This window comes from Pleurodeles waltl, chromosome 6 (assembly GCF_031143425.1).
Source record: "Pleurodeles waltl isolate 20211129_DDA chromosome 6, aPleWal1.hap1.20221129, whole genome shotgun sequence".
NCBI lineage: Eukaryota > Metazoa > Chordata > Amphibia > Caudata > Salamandridae > Pleurodeles > Pleurodeles waltl.
The window spans coordinates 329,376,058-329,390,781 of NC_090445.1; the positions used below are offsets into that span (position 1 = coordinate 329,376,058).

At 44.3% G+C, this 14,724-nt stretch overlaps 1 protein-coding gene and 1 long non-coding RNA gene across 2 annotated transcripts in view; one reads left to right on the plus strand and one right to left on the minus strand.

Moving 5' to 3' along the window:
- LOC138299693 (uncharacterized) overlaps positions 1 to 14,724 on the minus strand; it is a 331,880-nt gene that overhangs the window by 177,198 nt on the left and 139,958 nt on the right. The gene's annotated exons all lie outside the window — the stretch shown is intronic.
- LOC138299692 (myosin-7) overlaps positions 1 to 14,724 on the plus strand; it is a 50,783-nt gene that overhangs the window by 29,448 nt on the left and 6,611 nt on the right. Inside the window, exons 24-34 of the mRNA XM_069238181.1 lie at positions 932 to 1,077; positions 1,627 to 1,717; positions 3,044 to 3,433; positions 4,030 to 4,156; positions 4,709 to 4,827; positions 5,518 to 5,714; positions 7,557 to 7,740; positions 11,950 to 12,115; positions 12,337 to 12,461; positions 13,481 to 13,789; positions 14,359 to 14,562. Of these exons, the coding sequence (XP_069094282.1) occupies positions 932 to 1,077; positions 1,627 to 1,717; positions 3,044 to 3,433; positions 4,030 to 4,156; positions 4,709 to 4,827; positions 5,518 to 5,714; positions 7,557 to 7,740; positions 11,950 to 12,115; positions 12,337 to 12,461; positions 13,481 to 13,789; positions 14,359 to 14,562 (2,058 nt within the window). The remainder of the gene's footprint in view (positions 1 to 931; positions 1,078 to 1,626; positions 1,718 to 3,043; positions 3,434 to 4,029; positions 4,157 to 4,708; positions 4,828 to 5,517; positions 5,715 to 7,556; positions 7,741 to 11,949; positions 12,116 to 12,336; positions 12,462 to 13,480; positions 13,790 to 14,358; positions 14,563 to 14,724) is intronic.

Sequence of the window (14,724 nt, forward strand, 5' to 3'; positions counted from 1 at the left end):
TATTTGTAGATGGCTTTAGGAAGTGTATTCTTCTCTATTTTGTTCTTCAGTCTCTTATTTCTTGCCCACAAGTTTCTCCAGATTCTTTTAATTACCAAGGTTGGGGTGGGAAGTGTGTATGCTGCAGCGATAGCAATAGGTTCAGAATCAGAGGCAGATATATCTGTTTGGGTTGGTTTTGTTTTTACTACACTATTACCACTGTGAATGTTTCAAGGGTTTCAGTAAATATCAAAACCGATGCAATATCCACTGTGTGTCTTTCCTGGCTAGATGGGTCTGTCAGAAAATGTCACTGAATCTGGTTATTTACATTAGGATACATTAGGATTCCTTATAGTTTAGAGTACCTTACAGGGAATGTAAAACTGCACTGTTCTTTTTCATGAAATTTAGCAAAAATGACGTGAGATTATGCGAATGGTAAGAAATGTGACTTCTTGGTATCTCCTGTGAAATTTTCACAAGACGGCATGCCATGCCTAAAGTACCTATAGCTCATAGGTTTGAGCAGAAAATATCTCTTGAGGACGCACTTCCTGCTCCTAGCACCAAATAATGACACAAAATTACATAATGCGAAATTTTCTGAATTTTGCAACTTTCGTTAGAATAATTGAATCTCACACCAAACTAAAAATTTAGTATCGAGGGTTAGTAAAGAGGAGTTGAAGTTTCTTAATTAGATGGTTCCCTGGTGGGAAAGGACGTTAAGTTATCTTACAGCTTGAACAGGGTGTTGTACTGAGTCTATTGATGTGTTTCTTTGACCTTTCATGCTTAGTTGTTTCTCTGGAACGAGGGTTGAATGAAAAGGTCTCTCCCTGTGCTAGAATAGGCCAAGCAATGTGGCAGAGGGCTCTCTTACTGCAGCAGCAATGATCAATATGCCACCAGTTGTTCTACTACCATGCATCTGTGATTCCCATAGCTGGAAGGATCCCTGGAGCAGGAGAAGAAGGTCCGCATGGATCTGGAACGAGCCAAGCGGAAGCTGGAGGGAGACTTGAAGTTGTCCCAGGAGAGTCTCATGGATTTGGAGAATGATAAGCAGCAACTGGACGAGAGGCTAAAGAAGTGAGAAACCATTTTTAACTGTTCATTAGGAATGTCCTTTATGATCAGATACAAGAGGGGTACTCAAGAAGTCCCCAATCTTCTCAGGTTGCCTTGGAAATGTACACTTTCTGTACTGTCACAAGAACAAATAGAGATGATGTGCTTCTCTCTCTTTAGGGTATCCCACTCTATGTATGCTTCATACTCGTACTCAGTACTCAAAGAAGATGAGAGAAACCATCTATCATCTATTATGGAATAGTTCAGCTGTTCTGCCCTAATTTTAGAGACCATTCAGGGTCTACCGGGAATTATCCAGATTTACTTTTTGATAATGGGGACACAACAATTTAAAGAGCAACGCCAATATAAATTTCCATGGTCAAACGGCAAGTGCCACATCCCTACATTGGTTGTCAAGCCACTGCCAGTGTCTTTAACCTTCCATACATGTGGAAAGTCTCAGGTGTGTAGGTAGCTGATAAGGTAGAGCTAAAGGGGGTGGGGGAGTGGACTGAGCAACTAATAAACCGCATTATTAACTGTTGATGTATTTTCCAAACCCAGGAAAGATTTTGAAATCAACCAGCTGAATGCTAGGATTGAGGACGAACTGAACCTGGCAGCCCAGATGCAGAAGAAGTTAAAGGAACTTCAAGTGAGTGCCACATTCCAGAGACAATTCCCTCCCCCAATTAGAGCAATTCAGAAAACATGTTGAATTATTTGTGTGTTCTAGCAACGTGTCTGAGCACTATTCTAGGAAGAAGTAAGTAGACATTTCAAGATTTAACCTTTTCTTGTTAGCCTCTTAAAATTGGGGCACCAGCACCCACTCTTCCAAGTTGAGATTATTGGTAATACCTCTCCTTGTTAATTTCAAAACAACTTTATTATGTTATGCACACACTGTCACCACGGTAAAGATAACATTGTTGGACATAGCCCATTCTTCATATCCATTTACAGCTAGTCTTTCTGCATCTAAAGAACCAAAACCATGTAATGACCATTTACTTAATATAGGCATGGTAGTGCCATTAACAGAGGAAAGCCTCAGAAATATCATGGGTCTCTGAAAGTCGATCCCACTGTCTCGTGACATTTGTCTGAGGAGTATCAGAAAGAACATGAAAATCTCAAAGGGTGTGCAATTTACTCTGCATTCTGTGACCCTAATTTCTGTCTCTAAGTAAGAAAGAGCACATGTGTACAATTATTGAATCTCTAAAAGTATCCATTAACAAAAAACCCTCCTAATTTCTAAGCTGTTTGTTGACAAAAATAACATTGAATTTGAGCTGCAGTCTCATGTACCTCTAGTGTGCCAGGGAAAACTGAATTAGGCAAATCTTACTGAAGGTGTTATGTGTTCTTAACTTTATTCAGGTGTCTCTCAATTGATAGGCACCTGTTTAAAAAATCTAAGAATTTTCATTGTTGAGAGACAGATCTCAACTACTTCTGTCATTGAGCACTATCCAGAATACCTGTTCTGCCATATCTCTGTGAATTAGAAAGTATGATCTTCCTATCTTCCTTCTGTGTGATGTGAACACTCATACCTCCAAATCTGTATTCTCTACGAGAAGTCTGGACCTGGAGCAATTTGTGGGACTGGATACTTATCACATTGTATCACTTAACCTAGAGAGGGTGTTATCCTGGTAAGGAAGTCAGGCAGCGGGAGTGGAAGTGTAGGTTTGGAGAACAAGGTGTGTGTTGGAAGGAGGAATGAAGGTGTAGCCTCTTTGATGTTTAGAGAGCGAAACATTAGAGTAAGGGTGATTTGGAAGGGCTGTTGGAGTGAGGTATGAGAATGGTTTATAAACATAGTGGAGGCCTTGAGGCAGTGGAAAGCAAGTAGTAGAAACCCATTCCCAAGTGAATGAAGATCAACCCTAAGAAGGGAGGTCTGTCATGTGTCGTTGTCCTTCATGTCTCCTCTGCCTAAGTATGAGTTCTCTTTTTTTACCTGATCCAGGCCCGCATTGAGGAGCTGGAGGAGGAGCTAGAGGCAGAACGAGCTGCCCGGGCCAAAGTGGAAAAGATGCGTGCTGACTTGTCGCGAGAGCTGGAAGAGATCAGTGAGCGGCTGGAGGAGGCAGGCGGTGCAACCTCTGTACAGATAGAGATGAATAAGAAGCGAGAGGCTGAGTTCCTGAAGATGAGGCGGGACCTGGAGGAGGCCACACTGCACAGTGAGGCAACAGCAGCCACTCTCCGCAAGAAGCATGCAGACTCTGTGGCCGAGCTGAGCGAACAGATCGAGAACCTGCAAAGGGTGAAGCAGAAGCTGGAGAAGGAGAAGAGCGAGTTTAAGCTGGAGCTTGATGACATGGCGTCCAATTTGGAACAACTTGTGAAAGCCAAGGTACAAAGGGCTCCTATCTGTATAGCATTAATTGAGCCAAAGGCAGATATTATCCTTTAAGTGAACCAAGGCCAGGCAATTGAACAGATCTTGTCCTCCTGATAACCTAAGACTAACAGTAGGCCAAGGCTAGATTATAGAATAACTGTTGTCCTATCAGAGAGGCAATCTGAATTATAGACCAAAGTCTGTTGTATGAGATGGCCAGTTCTAAAGGATAGCCTAGAACAAGACATATGAGTCAGTTAGAGGCAGTCAAATCAGAGAGTCTGGGCTACAATGTAGACCAATGAATGAGCCATGGATGAGGGGAAACAATCTTTACAACGCAATTTTTACATCGCAGTGCCTTTATCACACATTTATTACCCCGCAAGTTTTTACCATGTATAAACCTTTACTACGCATGCCTTTACCATATATTTAGGGTAAGTATTGGGGTTTAGGGGATCTCCTCCCAAAAGATAAGATTGTCATGGCTAGGCCAATTATTCAAGAGCAGCACCTCGCCACACTTTGACTTCCCTAACCTCATATTTCATTCTTGGCCCCATTCTGATTTCCTCAAACTGAAGTCCCTTTTCTCTATGTTCTAGGCTAACTTGGAGAAAGTGAGCAGGACCCTGGAGGACCAGATGAACGAACACCGATTGAAAGCAGAGGAGACACAAAGGGCTGTGAATGACCTGTCCACACAGCGGGCCAAACTGCAGACTGAGAATGGTATGAAATGCATGTGCAGAGTCAGAAGTTGCTGTGAAAAAAGATGGGCACTATTTATTATGTCACGGCACCTGTAAACTGCATGTCTCTCCTCTCAGGGCCTGTGAGTTCATTAAAGAGTCATATGACACAATCTCTGGCCCTCATACATCTCTGCAAGAGAAACTGGAAGTAGAATATGTTTACCATATACCTTCAAGACTCACCTTCCTAGCCCCCTTTCTTTATAGGAAACTGTCCCTGTGCTTTCCTGGAATACCTACAGAATACACTTATGGGACTCTTCTCAGCAGTCCCTCTCCCAACTTTCCACGGGAAACATGGCCTGGGATCAGTAGAAAATACCTACTCAAGGAAACACCTCACCTACCACTAACACCTTTCTTTAGGAAGCCACTGGGGAACTGTATAGGATGTACACTCTGAGGTACTTCTTCATTTCCTTTGGGAGAAAACTGAACAGACATTTCAGTTTGAAACCCAAAACTGACATTCAGGCTACAATCTGCAAAAGATTTCTAAGGTATTAACTGAGTTGTGTTGTCTCTTCAGGTGAACTCTCTCGGCGCTTAGATGAGAAGGAAGCCTTGGTTTCACAGCTTACCCGTGGCAAGCAGACCTACACTCAGCAGCTGGAAGACCTGAAGAGGCAGCTGGAGGAGGAGGCAAAGGTAGGCATAGACTGAGAGATCAGATCATTGGCTCAGATTCTCACAGCCAAGATTAACCAGTAGGAAAGAAGAACGTTGGTCAATGATTCATTAATCTTTGTTATTGTATGTATGAGAAAGGGGCTATGGCAAGTTATAGTTGCAGGTTCGCTAATTGTTGTGTCACATTTGCTTATGCATATAGTAGGGGACATACAATTGTTGGTAAATGGGTTTTCAATATTATGTCACAATTGTCTAGCATGTGGGAGAAGGAGGCCATGATACTGAAGTCCTGTCTACAAAGATGAGAAAGCCATTACCACCATTACAATACAGGCAGTCTGCCAAATGGGTAGTCTCACTGTTTGATGAATGGAAGCACTCTAGAAGAGGGATGCGGGCATTGGGATAGTGGTATTTCTGTCCTATTACTGAAATAGGGATTTCTGCAGCTTCGTATTGATGATGTATTGGCAGAATTATGGTTGGATCCAGTGGCTACAGGACCAGGGGCTGTTGCAGGTTACATCCGGGGTATATTGCTGGAGCTATGCTTAACTTTCAGGTTCTGAAATAACCAGAATGCTGCAGGCCAAGAGCAAGGTGCATTTGCACGTTAGTTGGCCTCTGGCCCACAATGAGCCTTCAGAAACTGGAGTGGGTATGAGTATAACATTGCCCCGCTTGTGTTCTTGTGTTAAATTCTAGTCCAAGAATGCCCTGGCCCATGCACTACAGTCGGCCCGCCACGACTGCGACCTGCTACGGGAACAGTATGAGGAGGAGCAGGAGGCAAAGGCAGAGCTGCAGCGCATCCTATCTAAAGCTAACTCCGAGGTGGCGCAATGGAGGATTAAGTACGAGACAGATGCCATCCAGAGAACCGAGGAGCTGGAGGACGCCAAGTGAGTGTATCATCATGGAAATAGACATTGTTATCCTTGCACCGTGAACAAATGTACCCTACCACATGATGAATACAAACTAGTCTCTGAATCCCTTGCTAATCTCATAGAATCACAATGGCCAGCATCAGTACTTCAGCCTCTGTTCTGCTTTACATTGTAACGCCATAATCCAGTTGAGGACCTGCACAAACAGATTCATCCTGATCCAAGAGAGCAAAATGAAACCATGTGTTGTAGTGCCGATCACACATGGTTCTTTTCAGTACATAAATGTATTGTTTATCCAATTTGAACTTTTACTGCCAGAAACCATTCGTTATCACCTTTGGACAACATGAGGAATTCTCCAGTCAATTGTCAGTACGTGAGATAAAATGGGAAGACATACTTTCTCACAAAATATAGAGCATTTCAATGTTTTCAACATTAGGATGTTTAAAGTGATATTATGTGATAAAAGTAAATTTCAGGATTAATTTATAGTGTTTTAAAGTTGCAGAAGCCAATAATATTCATGGTATTTTAGGAGGCAGATAAACAGTTTTATTTCTGATCCCTACATGCACTTCTCTTCCCTTTCCCGCTTTTAAGCAGGTCCCTTTTCTCTTCAGTTTCTCTATGGGTGTCTGAGTATCAGGCTATATTTCTCCCCATCCCAGCAGTTCCTCCACTTATCTCCTAACTGACAAGCTTTTTGTTTGCTTTTATGTTTGAATTGGAATATAAGACGAACAAAAGGTTTGTCTGTTGGTAGAGTCACCGCTTCAAATGCAGGTAAGTGAGGGGTGAGAGAGAGATCAATGGCTGTGTGGAGAATTTGATGAATGGAGAGATGGGGAATGTCACCTTTCAACCGTACCATAGTCTAGACACAAGAACTCAGATCAGATCAGAGAATATGGAAATGACATGATCAGGTCAAACTATTTCATTGCAGAAGGTTAGAAGAGTTGTGAAATCATGCAAGTCTCTGTTACTTGTATCTGGAGCTCTTAGTACGAGCATTGGTATTAAAATGTTCTAGAGCATCAATGACAGGGAGACCTTCCTTTGATGGACAACCAGGGCGATTTGTGCGTTTGGAATTGGGGATTATACCACAACACCCTCCAAGTCAGACCCCCATGGTCCTCAGAAATTATCAGAATCAGCTCTAGGAGTCTCTGTGCTCCTCTCTAAAAGGGTTTTGGATTGGAAATCATGTTTTATAGCTGATGAGCAGAAGGGTTCTGCAATTTTAAGGGAAGCGATGGTATGTCTAACTTTCACTTTTCTTGTCAGTTAATTGCCTTCCAATTGTTATTTCCATAACTAATGTCCACTACTCTCCCTACTACTCCCCCCTATTGTCCATCCAGAGACCTTTCTCTTTCATGGCCCATGTCCATATTAAAGGTGCTACTGTCCATAGACATTGTCCATATCTAGACAGTAGTCATCCCCGAACCTTGGCCGTCTGTGCATACTGACCATTCCTGGTCTTTACCCATCTGCAGATCATATCTGCAAATGCTGTTAATTTCTAAAGCATTGTCTGTCTGTACACAGTGACCATCCATGGACAGTCATCAGTGTTCATCATCATATTCAGTACGACCATGGAGGTCGCTCGTCAGGAACTACTGCTTGTCTGTCGGCAGTGTCTATCTGTGGTGTCCATGTAGAGGTATTCATCTTCTATCAGTCTTCTGGTTCAGTTGTGGAAAGCATCCAGAGGAATCTGCTGATCTCCCTATTGTGACTTGCCTGTCACTGACCTTGCTTCCTCATTGATAATATCATACCACACACTGTTCTGAAAAGCTCTGTTTCTTCTTCCTAATCTTCTCCACCTGGTAGGAAGAAACTGGCCCAGCGGCTGCAAGAGGCAGAGGAAGCCGTGGAGGCAGTGAACGCTAAATGCTCCTCGCTGGAGAAGACCAAACATAGGTTGCAGAGCGAGATCGAGGACCTCATGGTGGACCTGGAGCGTTCCAATGCTGCGGCTGCTGCCCTAGACAAGAAGCAGAGGAACTTTGATAAGGTATGTGGGGAGGGGAGAGACAGCTGATGGCTAGATGACAAGAGAAAATATGCAGCAGGGAGACCGAAAGAGGCACATATAATCTAGGAGGAAGGAAGAGAGAGAAAGATGGGACTGCAGTGGAGAGAAGAGATTGGAAGATGGGTTAGAACATTCCTAGTGGGGATTATGTAAAGAAAAAGGAAACTGAGAAAGTGGAGCCTGAAGGGGAGGAGAGAAACTCTGGTAGATGAGCATACAAAGGTGACAGAAGAACATGTCTTGGGTAAGAGAATAGAGAGAAAAAAGATTAAAAGGGCACAGGTGACAATGGTGAGTTGGATGCTGAAGAGTGTGGCTGTACAAGAAGCATTATGAGCCATAACTCTCTTGTAGCTTTGCTTTCAGAAACTGGTAAGAGGTATTTTTATGTTTTATAATATCCTCTATTTGATGTTCTCTGAACAATAGCTTCCAAGGCTCAACTCGGACAAGACTGGGATTCTGTTATTTGGCTCCAATATTTCCACCTGGTTAAATAATTGGTTGTCCAACCAATTGGGAAACTCTCCTCCACAAGTATGTTCGGGTCCTAATCTGAGTGCCACTGTCAGTACTGACTAGCCTCGAAAGTAACTTCTCAATGCTTCTTGATCCTAGGAACTCTGACTGAGATCTTGCCTTTTCTTCCAAAAGCCACACAATGTAATGTCATTCAAGTTTACCAAAGTATCTTACTCATTGTCTTCGGCTTCTTCAAATTGTGCAGTCTGACTGTTGCTTAACCTGCCATGTCATTCTCACATTTTTCTGCATCTTAAAAATGTATATTGGTTGACTATTGAGAAAAGAGCTCCTTTAATGTTCCTGTATCTATCTTAAAACTGTATACAGTTTGGGTCAGGGATACCTATCAGACTTTTTCATTTTTATCATCCATTACAGCCTCTCCACTAATCCAACAGTTTCCTCTTGAAAGTAACTAAGATTAGAAAGACTTGACAGGAAGTCCTATTGTTAGAAATGGGGTTTCCCGTTGGCTAGAGTATGCACCTCAGCCAGGCAGAACCGACAACTCTAGTCAGGGCAAGTAAGTTACAAACCAAAGATAACCTGTGCTCAACCCCTTTGTAGCGTGGCAGAGAGCAGTCAGGCTTATCCCCAGAGGTTATGTGTAAAGCGTTTGCACAATACACTCACACCAAGGACACAATAAATACACCACAAAAGGAGAATCCACACAGGATTATAAAATATATAATAAATTGTACATAAAAGGTATACCAAAACGACATGAATTAGAAATGCTCTGCACACTACACCACTCCTGAAATAGTACCCCTTATCATAACAGTGCAAGGCATAAAAAGACATACTTTAGGGAACATCAGGGTAGGTAATGCAACAGATTATAACATGGACCCATGACACATAACCACTGTGCATATCATGCAAATCCTATAACTGGATACCAGAAGCAAGATGACATACCGTAGAGAATACCTGGTAAGTAGTATAAGGATGTCTAGGATAACTCAGATACCATTGCAGGGAATACCTAGATTCAGCGCCTCTGTGCTCCTAGCATATGTTATGTGGTAGTACAGGGGCCCTCTGAACATAATTACATGCAGGCATGAAAATACGCAGGGCATGGTATGCAACAGCTAGGGTGGATAAACCACATAAACCATGAAGGTTCCCCACAAGCACCACAATCACGAAATATCAGCATGATCCCATTCACAACAGTAAGCCCATGTAGGCAAAAGAACCCCTGCTGCTCTATTAAGTGGGTTTACGGTGATCCGTCTGAGCTCTGGGGAGAAAGGTGGTCCGCTGGTATAAGCATACGCTCTAAAAGATGCGCCGCTCGCTCTAGGAGAATTACGGTGCTGAACTAATGGGGGCTTCATTTGTGGTCTTCTCCCAAGTAGTATGGAGTGAAGCCCCACTATTCGAGCACACAGTGTCTGGATGACCACAGCCCCTGGGGACCGGTAAGAAAATGGCCCAAAGTTCTCAGGGCCTGAAAGTACACATGCTCAAGGGGTGCATTGTGGGTGGCTTGACATCCAGTAGCAGCGAGGGCACGCAGCAGGGCGCGCAGGGTGAACAGTGCTCAACACGGCCACAAGTGAGCACGCACAGCAAGGTGCCCGATGCCTCGATCCCAACTTCCTTCTTCCTAGGGACACATCTTTGAGGTATTGCCGCTGGAGCTCCTAGCTGGAAGGCGGGCAGGTCCGCGCTGCAGGGCAGAATCTCAGGTGTACTACATACAGAGCAATGTCTCTGTCGAGTTGGGAGAGCCGGGGGTGGAGTTCCCTTCTCCCTGGAGGGGTGCACCTTTCTAGCCAACAGCGCTCAACATGTGCTGATTACTGCCTTACGGAGGAATGTGGAGAGAGAAGCACTCATCACGCGCTTCTCAGTAGGGCAGCATCAAGTCCCCAATGCAGCTTTATCCATGTGCTTCTCCTTAGGGCAGCGCCAAGTATCCAACAAGCAGTCTCCATGTGCAGGGTGAACAGGAGGCCAGGAGCACCAGGCAGTATCCACCCCACCCTGGGGCCCCTGAGAGGACACCTGGGAGGGCATAAAGGGGCAGGCAGGCCAGCACAATGAAGCCAGTAGGCTGTATGGTGGTTCCTCCTGCCAACTCAACAATGCTTTTGGAAAAACAAACTCAGGGAGCAGCTGGCAGCAGGGCAACACACAGAAAAGCAATCCAGACGAGTCCTTTGTACCACCCAGCAGGCACCAGGTAGCAGGGCAGCAAAAGAAGAGCAGTTTAGAAGAGTCCTTTTGCAGCTCAGCAGTCCTTCTGGCAGAGGTTCAGTCCCAGTTCCCAAAGTGCTCTTCCAATCATGGGGTGAGAGCCCTTGTACTTACACTCAAAAATGCCTTTGTTCAGGGGTAACTTCAAAGAGACCCTTTCAAGTGAAGCACAACACCCCTTTCAACCCAGCCCTGTCTCCAGACATCAGTATGAAGTAATCAGTCCATTGTGTGAGGGCAGGATATAGCCTATTTGCATGTAAGGTGTGAATGACTCTCCCTCTCCCCGGCCCAGGAAGACTATCAGTATTCAGATGCCGTTTCTGTCACACCAGCCCCTCCTGTGTGATGGCTGTTTGGAAGGTGTGCACCAAGTGGAGATGTCACTCTGCCCCAGGCATGGATTGAAGTCAGACTGCAAAGCACAAGAGTTATAAGGACAGAGAAATGCCCACTTTCTAAAAGTGGCATTTCTAAAATAGTAATGTAAAATCCACTTACAGCAGTAAGCAGGATTTCTCACTACCATTACAAACATACCAAACATGCCCACGCTACTCCTTACAGATCAGAAATTATCACTTAGACATATAGAAGTGAATTCCCATTGCAAACCCATGAGAGGAGCAGCTCCCACAACAGTGAAAAAGTAAAAAGGTTGTTTGTCACTACTATGACATGTAGCACATAAAAATATATGTCCTACCTTTTACATACACAACACTCCCCCCATATGGCTATCTAGGGCTTACCATAGGGGTGTAGTAAAAAGGAAGTTTAGGCCTTGGCAAGTAGTTTGACTTGCCAAGTCAATGTGGCAGTAAACTGCATGCAGACACTGCCCTGACAGGCTTGAGACAAGTTTGAAAGGCTACTTCTGTGGGTGGCACAATCTGCGCTGCAGGCCCACTAGTAGCATTTAATTTACTGGCCCGGGGTACATGGTATACCACTTTACAAGGGACTTACAGGTAAATTAAATAAGCCAAATAGGTGTAAGCCAATCTTACCAAGTATTAGAGGAGCGAGCTCATGTACTTTAGCACTGATTAGCAGTGGTAAAGTGCCCAGAGTCCTAAAACCAACAAAAAGAGGGTCAGAAAAACAGGAGGAGAAAGGCAAAACGTTTGGGGATAATCCTGCAGAAATTACCATTTCCAAAACCGATTGTTTTCTTTTCAAACTTGTAAAGTGAAAATTTTCCTGCCTAAACATATTTGCTTAATAACCAGTCATCTTCGATTTCTATAGGCCTTTAAAACCTCACTCTTTGTTGTGTAACATATTATATCTAATCTCAGACTCTGTTAGCGCCAGGACGCCTTTCAGTAACGCACGTTTATACAACCATATCAACTCTGTACTTGATCGTCCCATATACGGGCCAGTCTCTGCCTGCCTGGCACCCCGTCTATTAGTATAGCCTCATGATCTTGTACTCTTTTCCAGGTCTTGGCTGAGTGGAAGCAGAAGTATGAGGAGACCCAGATGGAGCTGGAATCTTCCCAGAAGGAGGGACGGTCACTGAGCACTGAGCTCTTCAAGTTGAAGAATGCATATGAAGAGTCCTTAGAACACCTGGAGACCTTCAAAAGGGAAAACAAGAACCTGCAAGGTGAGGAACTTGTCTCTGTTTGTCGAGAATGGAGAGGGCCCAGGTGAACTTGTCTGTCTGTATTTCAGGCACAAGGAGTGAGAGTGTGTTAAAAGTTTGCAAAATCATTACATACATTTAAATTGCACTGCTTTTCCATGATCTGTACTGCAGGAAGCAGAAGATGAGCCATACTACCTGGGACCTTTTATTAATTAGCCGTAATGCACTCTTTTTTTCAGAGGAGATCTCAGACTTAACCGAACAGCTTGGAGTGAGTGGCAAGAGCATCCATGAGCTGGAGAAACTGAGGAAGCAACTTGAGCAGGAGAAGCTGGAGTTGCAGTCAGCTCTGGAGGAAGCTGAGGTGAGAAGAGCCCCTGTGCTTGGGGACATCATCCTTACTTATTTAGCCTATTGAGAGTTGTAGGGTAATAAAAGTATCCTCACAAATGGGGAAGAAGCCCTTTCATACAACTCAGTGATTAGGATCTTACCAAATTTAGCAATCCTGCAGCTCTGTGTCCTCAGCTCGGAGAGTCCTGGCAGTCAAAGTCCTGGAGAGGGCATCATGTCACTTCTGACCCTCTAAGGGGATGGCATACAATGAAGCAGACAACATAAAGGCTCAGCAAATCATTCATCTGATGGTGATTCTGTGAGCCCCGTTATTAAAGCTTCATCTGTGTTATACTTTACAGCATGATAATTAGACATCAGTTTAATATCCATGTAATAGGGATACCATGACTACTTATTATCAGTCGATGACTGGCAATAACATGGGAGCAGTTTTTTTTTTTTTCATTGGGGATAACCTGTGAACCAATTGGTAGCCTTCATTCCATCAGATAAAGTTATTATTATGGGAACGACATGAGGCAAGGTAATGAACCTTTCATCTTCTTCAAGTGAGATAGCACCAGAGGCTGTCAGTCTTTCTTGCTGTTGACTAAGTATGACCCTATTTTGACTATTAAGACCCTATGATCCTTCAGTCCACCTGTAGGATATAGAGTGCTGGGACACTTGCCACCCTTCAAAGACAGAGGTAGACTGCATAAGGACGAATCACCAGCTCTCTTGCCAGAGAACTTGGTTGGAAATCTAACAGATTGGGTAATATCTTCTGCCAGATGAATGCACAGGAGAGTAGCTTGTTTGGGGTGTTAAGGCAAGACTCTTCTAGGCCTATTCCTAAAAACACCAGTTTGATTATAACCATCACCAAGACATGACTCACTTTGGGCAGATACAGGTACAATTTTGCATCTTTCTCTGCCACAATCACCTGATTTTTCTCATAGTCACCTTTACACCCTTCGAATGAGATATTGGACAAGTGTTTTTACAGGAACTGTGCACTAAGATGTCTTTCTTCCACAGGCATCCCTGGAGCACGAGGAAGGCAAGATTCTGCGGGCTCAGCTTGAACTTCACCAGCTAAAGTCAGACTTTGAGAGGAAGCTGGCTGAGAAGGATGAAGAGATGGAGCAGGCCAAAAGGAACCACCAGAGAGTAGTGGATTCACTGCAGACCTCACTGGAGGCTGAGACACGCAGCCGCAATGAGGCCCTCCGCATCAAGAAGAAAATGGAAGGTGATCTCAACGAGATGGAGATCCAGCTCAGCCAGGCCAATCGCATGGCAGCCGAGGCACAGAAACAAGTCAAGCTGCTGCAGGGATACCTAAAGGTACCAGGAGGTCTTAACAGTTGTTTCACCAGACTTTCAATTAGATGATTTGTGAATCCTTCCTTTCACAAAGGCATCTAAGTGGGACTTTTGTACATGGATGTGCTACACCTTCAATGCACACTTTCTGTATCCCATATCTTTAGGGGCTCCAAAGCTGCTTGGGAGCTATCCTTTCTAAACTGGCCATCCTCTATTTTTGGCACCAAATGCTTTTAATAGATGCAAAGTTGCTTGGAGCACTGCCCTTTACTCCTTGCACTGTGTTAGGGGGTGCTGTACACCCTCGTCTTTCCTTCGAACACTAGGCATCCTACTTTTTCTGCACCTCACTGTGTTATGGGGTGCTATGCTATTATGCATGCGCTGGACATGCCCCATCTCCCTCCTGCCATACTGTCAGAGTGTGCTATACTGGTGGCTCTCTCCTTCAAAATCTCGACATGGCTCTTGTCTTGCACCTCATAGTGTTAGTGGTGAGATGCTCTAGACATGCCCCTCTTGGTGTCTTTTAGAAAGTTGAATCTAGAAGAAATAAAAGCCCATTAATTTTCTGCTTCTGCATTCAGGACACTCAGATACAGCTGGATGACGTGGTTCGAGCAAATGAGGACCTGAAGGAGAATGTTGCCATTGTGGAACGGAGAAATAACCTCCTACAGGCCGAGCTGGAAGAGCTGCGTGGAGTGGTGGAGCAGACAGAAAGAGCCCGTAAATTGGCTGAACAAGAACTGATCGAGACCAGTGAGAGGGTGCAGCTTCTGCACTCCCAGGTGAGGAAACACGTAGAGCTTAGAGGGAAGGAGTATACCATGCACTCCCAGGTGAGGTACCACATAGACCTTAGAGGTAAGGAGTATACTGTGCACTCCCAGGTGAGAAAACAAATGAAGCTTGCAGAAGGGGAGCAGACCCCGCACACCCAGGTGAGGAAC